General features: G+C 33.3%; 2 protein-coding genes across 2 annotated transcripts; one reads left to right on the forward strand and one right to left on the reverse strand.

Moving 5' to 3' along the window:
- The first annotated feature begins 2,357 nt into the window (after nt 1–2,357).
- LOC111893009 (thioredoxin-like 3-3) lies at nt 2,358–3,254 on the forward strand. The gene is made up of 3 exons (XM_023889084.3): nt 2,358–2,519; nt 2,623–2,648; nt 2,874–3,254. The coding sequence occupies exons 1-3, from the start codon at nt 2,406–2,408 to the stop codon at nt 3,091–3,093; spliced, it is 360 nt and encodes a 119-aa protein (XP_023744852.1). The 5' UTR covers nt 2,358–2,405; the 3' UTR covers nt 3,094–3,254.
- Nucleotides 3,255–3,546: 292 nt separating this feature from the next.
- On the reverse strand, nt 3,547–5,682 carry LOC111893008 (S-adenosylmethionine synthase 2). Its single transcript, XM_023889083.3, has 2 exons — nt 5,528–5,682; nt 3,547–4,973 (listed from the first exon to the last, which is right to left on the reverse strand). The coding sequence occupies exon 2, from the start codon at nt 4,969–4,971 to the stop codon at nt 3,799–3,801; it is 1,173 nt and encodes a 390-aa protein (XP_023744851.1). The 5' UTR covers nt 4,972–4,973; nt 5,528–5,682; the 3' UTR covers nt 3,547–3,798.
- Between the last annotated feature and the right edge of the window lie 4,575 nt (nt 5,683–10,257).

Raw genomic sequence — 10,257 nt, forward strand, 5'->3', positions numbered from 1 at the left:
TTGTTTTTGGTTTGTATTTTGTTTTGTTGGTTAATGATTAATCCATGTATAACTAATCTACAATGGGGTTAATTTGAGAAATAACAATGTATTTTTCAAAATATTGATAAATATTACTGCATTATATTTATTACTTTATAAACAAGAAGATGGTTAAAAAAATCAGTTTTTTTTAACCTACATGATATTGCAACATTATAAATTTATAATAAGATAACCTGTTTAGAAAGTAGCAAATTACCTATTGCTATAACTTGATAGATTTTTGAAAAATATGTTGTTAATGAGAAGATAATTGAAAGCATAATAATGCATGTATAAGAAATGAAAGATATGATGTTATAATAAAATTATTAAGAAACTACATTATCATTTATTACAATTAGCCTTAAAATCTAAGAGTGTATTTGGTTGTTGCTCCAGATTGTGTTAGCGAGCTTGCCCAAAATAAAGAGTGGTAGGAAGTGCACCGAGGAGGTAACATAATGAAACTAAACTGATGACTCTTTTTTGTTAAGGTCATGGAGTAAATAAAATAAGGATGATACATCTGTAAAAGATATACAAAAGAGAGTTCTAGATGAATCTAAAGGCTAAAACATAGTTACTATGGTGTGTGTCAGAGAGAGTGAGATTTTCTTTTTTATTTTTTTTATTTTTTTTATTTATATCAAGGTGGAGGGGCGGTGTTTGCCGAATACATCTGAGCATCCACGTCCTTCCTGCCAAACTCACCCTCCTTGTGCTCCCTACAACAACCTTATGTTAAGTTTATGATATGTTCCAGTTTGATTATTTTTGGTAACAATTAATGTTGTTTTCTATTTTCTATTTTTTATTTTTTATTTATTATTATTTTTTTCTCTTAATAGATAATATAATTCAATTTTAAGAATACATGTATTGAATAATACAAGTTATCCCAAATTAATTGAATAAAAATTACCAGAAAAATACAAGTCAAAACATCAACAAATATTTGGTTTTTAACTTTTGGGTTAATACCTTAAAAACCATTATTTATACATCCTCGTTTCGATTTAACCCCAAATTTATTTTTTGTTCTTCATTTGCCATTATATTTTAGAAAACGTTTCATTTTCAGACCCTTGACCGGTCATCAACAGGTAATGATGACGTGTCAGTTTTTGCATTTTTTTGTTTGCATTTAGCCCCAACATTCCCGTATAAGTTTGCGTTTAACCCCAATATTTTTTGTTCCCCATTTGCCATTATTTTTTAGACAAAATTTCGTTTTAGCCATTGGTCAGTCACGAATAGATATTTTAAAACGTAAGAGTTGAAACTACGACTTCTCATTGAGGGTGAGGCGTGTTACCTAGTAAGCCAATAACTTTTTTTTTTTTTTTTTGTATTATCAGTGTTTGTTGTATTTAATCTACACATGTATTTTAAAATGAAGGAAAAATATCTAGTGTAAGTCTTGAGTCTGTAACATCTAATAAACAATATGACATGCTAATATTTAAGCTAATCAAAATTGTTAATTCATTCGTAATTCATCTAAAAACAGTTGGTTATGTTTACCAACATATTTGTTAAGAAACCATATATTTCTAAAGAGTAAAAAATGTGCCTTCTCTTTAAGGGACGAGGCGTGTTACATGTTTACATTAAATTCAATACAACAAACATTGATAATACAAAAAAAGAACCATTAACTTACCATCTAACACGCCTCGTCCCTTAAAGAGAAGACACATTTTTTACTCTTTAGAAATATATGGTTTCTTAACAAATATGTCGGTAAACATAACCAATTATTTTTAGATGAATTACGAATGAATTAACAATTTTGATTAGCTTAAAGATTAGCATGTCATATTGTTTATTAGATGTTACAGACTCAAGACTTACACTAGATATTTTTCCTTCATTTTAAAATACATGTGTAGATTAAATACAACAAACACTGATAATACAAAAAAAAAAGTTATTGGCTTACTAGGTAACACGCCTCACCCTCAATGAGAAGTCGTAGTTTCAACTCTTACGTTTTAAAATATCTATTCGTGACTGACCAATGGCTAAAACGAAATTTTGTCTAAAAAATAATGGCAAATGGGGAACAAAAAATATTGGGGTTAAACGCAAACTTATACGGAAATGTTGGGGTCAAATGCAAACAAAAAAATGCAAAAACTGACACGTCATCATTACCTGTTGATGACCGGTCAAGGGTCCGAAAATGAAACGTTTTCTAAAATATAATGGCAAATGAAGAACAAAAAATAAATTTGGGGTTAAATCGAAACGAAGATGTATAAATAATGGTTTTTAAGGTATTAACCTTAGACTTTTTATCGGGATCTTCTAATTATTTAGGCAAAGGTTAAAATAGCCTACCACATAGAAGGCAAGAAAGAAATTAGAGTACATTGAACATGGACAATACAGAAGCAGCAAAGCAAATCAATCTCCATGGCAACCTCATCACTGCATCCAACGATGAGAATCTAACAAACATTTTTCACCAAATCAGAACTTCCAAATCCCCTGTATGGATCTTCACTCCTAATTTTCTTTCAAAGATAAATTCCATTCATCGTCTTCACTAGTTAAACAATTTCTGCTTCTCTTTCTTGATTTGTTTTATCGTAGGCGGTGATCAACTTCGGTGCATCATGGTAATTCTTTGAAATCCAATCTATTAGATATATTCGTAAAATTCAACAGTAGATCGCTACAATCACACTTTTGAACTTTTGTATTTGGATTACGAAACCAAACATGAAGACAAGGTGTTCGATGAAATGCTCGAATGAAAAATAGAAACAAAAGTTGAAGACAACGTGTTTGATGAAATGCTCAAATGAAAAATAGACCAATATATTTTGTTGTTTCTTTTACAGGTGTCGTGTTTGTGCAGAGATCCTCCCTTCGTTTAACCAATTAAGCAACAAGTTCCCAAAACTTTCATTTGTGTATGCAGATATCGATGAATGCCCAGAAACAACCCAACATATTCGATACACACCCACTTTCCATTTCTATCGAGATGGTGAAAGAGTCGACGCCATGTTTGGTGCCGGTCAAGAAAGGTTACACGACCGTCTCTGGTTACACTCCTAATTTTAAGTAAATTAAACTTTCGGAGGGATGTTTCTTAATGCCCTTAAATAGCTTAATAGCTTAATAGGTTATCACTTAATATGGACATTATATATGTATGTTAATATTTTATTTAATCTGGACAAAAAAATTCTTCCAACTTAATGTATTAAATTAAGACACCAACATTTTACTTTGGAATGTTAGGGAACATGGTCACGAACGACTATTTGATATGTTTCTTGAGACTGTTTGATACTATAATTAATGACATTTGATTCGGTTCTATAGCTTCTGTAATGCCTTTATTGTAAGAAGTTGGGTTTGATCCGTTTAACAACTGTAAAACAACATTAAATCTAATTCAGATTGTTTATTTGGTCTGGAAAAGAAACATCATTATTGTTTTTTGGGTGTGTTTAGTGATATTGTAACAGGTTTTTGAAGCTAAATTCATAATACACAACAAGAACATAACTTCATAATTTTTTTTAGAAATTTTCTATTCCAATGACAAGTATACATCACAAAAAAACACAAGTAAAAACATAACAAAAGACAACGAATTGTAATGACGAAGCACAACATTTGACAAAAACAATCGAAGTTTTGTAATATTCCACTGCCCTCCTCCAACTTCAAACTCTATATCTTTATTCCCCATTTCCACTCCAAGGGCAAAAGTGTCATTCCATCAATCTCCCAGTATACTCATTTACTCACCACTCACGCCTTCGGCTTAAGAACCTTCGGAGTCTCCCAGGTAAAATCAGGATCTTCGCGACCGAAATGGCCATAAGCCGCAGTCTTCTGATACCTAAAATTCCCACCCCTTTTCAAATCAAGATTAATCGACATCATCCCTGGCCTAAAATCAAAATTCTCCTTAATCAAAACAAGAATATCTTTATCCGGAATCTTCCCAGTTTTATACGTGTCAACAAACACAGACAACGGCTCAGCCACCCCAATCGCATAAGAAACCTGAACAATACACCGCCGTGCAAGTCCCGAAGCCACCACACTCTTGGCCGCTTGCCTCACAATATAAGCCCCACTCCGGTCAACCTTCGTCGGATCCTTCCCGGAGAAAGCACCACCACCGTGGGCTCCCCACCCACCGTAAGTATCAATGATAATTTTCCGGCCAGTGAGCCCCGCATCACCGTGGGGACCACCAATCACAAACCGCCCAGACGGGTTCAGATGAAAGATGGTTTTTTCGTCAAGGTATTTAGATGGGATCACCGGTTTAATCACGTGTTCTTTAAGATCTTTAGCGATTTGGTCGTTTGTTACAGTTTCGTCATGTTGGGTGGATATAAGCACTGTATGAACCCTAATTGGAACCATGGCGCCATTATCGTTTTTATATTCAACTGTTACCTGTGTTTTTCCATCGGGGCGTAGCCATGAACAGGTTTTGTTCTTTCTGACTTCGGTTAATTTAGCTCCTAGTTTGGTTGCGAGGACATGGGTGAGTGGCATGAGCTCAGGGGTTTCATCTGTAGCGTACCCAAACATGTGTCCTTGATCACCAGCACCGATTTCTTCTGGTTTCTTGCTGAGGTGGCCATGGACGCCTTGAGCTATGTCGGGGCTTTGTTGCTCGATGTTGACTAGGACTTTGCAGTTGTCAGCATCGAGTCCGACTTCGGGAGATGTGAATCCGATTTCTTTGCAGGTTTTACGGACAATTTTCTCGTAGTCGACTTTGGCTTTGGTTGTGATTTCACCGAAGACCATGACCATGTTGGTTTTGGTGCAGGTTTCACAGGCGACTTTGCTTTCGGGGTCTTGTTCTAGACATGCGTCTAGAATGGCGTCTGAGACTTGATCACATAGCTTGTCTGGGTGGCCTTCGTTCACGGATTCTGATGTGAATAGGAAGGTTTCCATCTCTGTGATAATAAGAGTTCAATTAGCAACGAATGAAATCCAGGCAATTTCTTCATATGAATTTTGAACGAGTGTATCACATTAGGATCATTACTGAAGTGAGAAACTAATCGGATAGTTTACTTATCACAGAATTCAGTAAATCATCTGTGGTTTAAGCGCTATACCACGAAATACAACAGCTACGACGTTCGATTAACAACTTTAGTAGAAGAAAGTATATGAAATACATGGATCTACTCCGAAAAGAGGCTATTTAACATAATCGTACTTAAAATTCCTGAAAAACGATCGAACAGAATGTTCATAATGTACAGAGATCTCGCTCTTCGAATCAAACTTCAACAATTTCTAAAGCATAGAAAGAACAGTTTATCAATGTGATTGATCACATATAGATTTTAAACATATACACAAAAACCTACGAGAGATTTCCACAATCGACATTAACAAACCGCAAATTCAGGAAATAGAAAGTTGATTATACGGATCAAAAATGAAATTCAGAATATAAAAACGCAATTGAATCGAAACAATAGCAGCAAATCGAACGTACCTTTCTTTGATCGGGATCTGTAGAGATACGGGGAAAAACGAGAGAGAGAGAGAGATGGATGGTTTGAAGTGAGTGGGGAAGTTGTGTGAATTTATAGGTGCGGATGTGTAGGAGATGCGCGAGTGACTCGCTCTGTAACTCAGGGTGAAGGTGGTTTATGAGGTTGTACATGATGGATAAAAATTTGTAAATGGCGAAACCTACCACATCCCTATGGTGGAACCTTCACCAACCCCTCAACCTCTTAGTGGGGCCCTTTCACCAACCCTTTTACCACCTTCGTTTTCCCTTCCCTAACAATCATATTTACATGGTTAGATTAAAATCTCACCTTCGTGCAAAATAAGATTTGGTTGTTCTATTTAGGTCCCAATTTCGTTGTCCATTAGACTAACCATCGGATCCTCTATCATGTTAACTCCCCATACGTGATGCTCTTAGGGTTTGATCATCTTAATCACCACAATGTTAGTGTAGGAAATAAATTCTTTGACGTACAAGCTAATCGTCTCTATGGTTTGCATCATGACTTCTTACAATTGAATATCTGTTTGTAGAGCTCCATGTTTATTTATGTTATGGTTTTTATTAGAGGATATGATAACATCTTCTATATAAAGATTCATCATGGTGAGATTTTGTTAGATGCACTTTACGCATCTTTTAACATGTTTGTTTCGTGTTTTTGCTATGCATGTTAGATTTGGAGTCATGCATTTTCGAGAAAGATGTGCTTTTTGTGGTTTTTGGTAGAATTAGGTGATTTGTATGGTTTGGTTGGTGTGTAGGAACATTTGAAGGTGGAAACGTGCTTAAGAAGGTGCTAGGAAGCTTCGATGTTAGGAAGTTCAAAAGAAAATTGAAAAAGTAAAAAAAAAACGGGTGGGTACTGGCTTCTGATCTGTTACATGAGACTTGTTTTATTAGGTGTTAAAAATAGAATCTTGTTTTCGGAGATCTTGAAAACGAGATGTCGAAACTTAAAGAAAACATTGGGTGTGTTTTCTGAAGGACAAAAAGCATGGTCATGTTTTTATGCTTCTGTGCAGAAAATGACAACTTACTTTGAGGGACTTTCGAATTTGGGCCTCGAACTTTAATAGAATTTGGACTTTCCATGTGTTGTAAAAAAAGAGAGTTTTGACTTTCCATGTGTTGTAAAAAAAAAGAGTTTTGACATTTTTTTCTTAATGTGCAACCATGAGATCTCACCATGGGTGAATTTTAGGAAGGCTCGGCTTAAATATTTGTTTGGAAACTTTTTTTATTTTTTTTATTTTTTTTTTTTATTTATTTATTTATTTTATTTTAATTATGTAAGTTGAATTAACGTTTTGATTACTACTTTAGATTTGTAAGTATTTTTAGCAACGCTTAGCTAAAAACTTAGGGTGTTTGGATAAATTAGATTATAACTTATTAGCTTATTTGCGGTGAGAATAAACAATAATCAAGGGGGAGATGCTTATTAAAATCAACTTATTTAGTTTATCCCTATCACAATAAACTGATTTTTGAGGATTCCTATCCAAACAATTAAACTTAGTTTATTATGATGAGAATAAACAATAAATAATAAGCACCATCTTTTTTCCCTATCCAAACACCCCCTTAAATATGGTTCCATAGTTCATATTCCTTCTTTTATGTAGTTAAGTTTTGTGGATTAATGTTGAAGACGATTTCTAATTTAGTAATTAAAATTTTGTTTTGATTAAACTCTCAAATTTTAACTTGGTTTTGTTGGACACTTAAATTAGTGCATAGTTATTTAATTCATGAAATTTGTAATTGTTTTGTAATGTGAAACTAGTAACAAACAACCAGTTTGACCAAAATATAATGATTCTACAGTTTTTATGGTTCCTTATCTACTAAACTGCAAAAATGGTCCATATGGTTTACTCAAAATTGTCATTTTGGTCCAAAAAGATTTGGACTAACACCACAAGTCCAAAGTTTTTGCGAATTTGGTCTGATTTGGTTTGAATTTTTTTAAATGACGAGTTTGCCATTTATTTTTCATTTTTTTATTTTCTAAATAATTTTAATGTTTTCTATTAAAAAAATAAAAATAAAATTAAACACTCAACCCCTCCACTTTTCTATTCTATTCCCATCTACCAGACCCCTTCTTCCCCATTCTTCATCGTCCTCTGGTAAAACCACCACTACCGGTAAGCAACGCCGCCACCGGTCAACCCCTAGAAGCACCACCGGTTACCACTACCACCACCCTCGATTTTCCGGTCAACACTATCACCACCAGTCAACACCTCTCTCTTTCTCCCCCCCCCCTCTCTCTCTTCCATCACTTACCGGAAAAATATGAACAACCACCACTTCCACTCGTCGAAAACCACCACCACCACCTCCACCATCTCTCTCTCTCTCTCTCTCTCTCTCTCCCGAGTCCTGATGAAACCACTCTATTCTCCAAATGAATACACAGACAAAATTCAGAAATTAACATACCACAACACATACAAAACCCAAAGATTTTCTAACACCAAACACATACATTTGTTCAAGATTTGATACACAAAACAAGAAATATGATATATACAAGAACATACATGAACCAACTAGGGTTTCGAAAAACTTGAAGGGTGGCGCCGCCGTCGGTACCTCAACCCGCTCTGAAGCTCCAAATCTGCAACATCTCTCCAGAGCGGGTTGAGGTACCGACGGCGGCGCCACCCTTCAAGTTTTTTGAAACCCTAGTTGGTTCATGTATGTTCTTGTATATATATCATATTTCTTGTTTTGTGTATCAAATCTTGAACAAATGTATGTGTTTGGTGTTAGAAAATCTTTGGGTTTTGTATGTGTTGTATGATAATTTCTGAATTTTGTCTGTGTATTCATCTGGAGAATCTGCAACATCTCTTCAACGATTAAGCGCCGAAAAACAAGAAATATGATATATACAAGAACATACATGAACCAACTAGGGTTTCGAAAAACTTGAAGGGTGGCGCCGCCGTCGGTGGTGTAGGCTTCCAGATATGAGGGTTTTCCTGTCGGAGGTTGGTGGAGGCTTTCAGATCTGAGGAACGATGAAGCACCGAAGAAGTAGAGAAACGAAGGTGGTGGAAACCTAGGGTTTGCTGAGGAAGATGGCGTCGGACCTCCGTTCTTTGAGTTGCAGATCAGAGTGATGGTGGTTTTGAGTTGTTAGGTGGTGGCTAGATGGGTAACACTGATGGTGGTGCTCCGACTAAATGGTTGGCACTGATGGTGGTGCTCCGGTAGCAAATCAAAAGAGACATGGAGAGTGTTAGTATGTTAAAAGTAAGAGGGTGGGTTGTAGGTTTAATTTTATTTTTTTATTTTTCTTTTAATCAGAAAACATTAAAGTGATTAAAAAAATAAGGGCAAACTCGTCATTTAAAAAAGACAAAATTTCATAATTGGTCCCTATGGTTTGTAAAATATCTCACTTTGAGGACTTTCAAGGAAAACGTCATGTCATTGGTCCCCATGGTTTGCAAAATTACATGAAAGGTCCTCGTGCCGTTAAATCTAACTTTTCAATTGTTAAATTTAAATAAAAAGAAAACTATTTTACCCTTCTACCAACTTTGCAATATACTACAAACCTCAAGGACCATTTGTGTAATTTTGTAAATTGACAAAATTTCACAATTGGTATGGTTTACAAAATATCGCACTTTAAGGACTGGTCCCTGTGGTTTGTAAAATTACATGAAAGGTCCTCCTACCGTTAAATCTATCTTTTCAGTTGTTAGATTATAATGAAAAAGATTATTTTGCCCTTGTACCAATATTGCAATACACTACAAACCTCAAGGACCATTTGTGTAATTTTATAAATTTGAAATTTTGTATATATACAAATTATAAATAAATTTTGTATATATATAAATTACATATATATATATATATATATATATATATATATATATATATATATATATATATATATATATATATATATATATATATATATAATTTCAACAATTTGATAATCGTTTTTTTTATCTTTTTTGACATTTTGTTTTCTATTTTTATTTTACAATTTTAGTTATTTATGGTTTTTTTAATGTCTTTATTTATTTTGATTCAAGTAAATAAAATTAAATTCGATAAACCATATCGAAACCTTTTTTCTCTTATTTGTAAAATGAAACGTTATTATTATTATTTTTTTAATTTATGTTGTTATGGTTCATTTTATTTATTTATTTTTACTTTGATGCTACATAGTTAATATCGTTACCAACTTTATGTTTGCATTTATCATTATCATTATTTCACCTTTTGTTTTCTATTTTTTATATATTTAGTTATTTATTATTTTCTATTGTTTTTTATTTATTTTGATTCAAGTAATGAAAAATAGAAAAACAAAAAAGCAAAAACTCAAACACCAAAATTGTAATATACTCTAATATATTAATACATTTTACACTTTTCATATTTTTTGGTTTTTTCGCATTTTTTTATTAACTTTGGTTATTTATGGTTTTTGTAACTTTTTTTTTTATTTTGATTTGTGTAAATAAAAAAGTTATGTTTATTTTCTTTATTTATATTTGTAAATATAACTATTTTATTTATGCGAATCAAAATAAAAAAAAAGTTACAAAAACCATAAATAATCAAAATTAATAAAAAAATGTGAAAAAAAACCAAAAAAATATGAAAAGTATAAAATGTATTAATGTATTAGAGTATATTACCGCTTTGGTGTTTGAGTTTTTGAT

This window comes from Lactuca sativa, chromosome 1, assembly GCF_002870075.4.
Source record: "Lactuca sativa cultivar Salinas chromosome 1, Lsat_Salinas_v11, whole genome shotgun sequence".
Taxonomy (NCBI): Eukaryota; Viridiplantae; Streptophyta; class Magnoliopsida; order Asterales; family Asteraceae; genus Lactuca; species Lactuca sativa.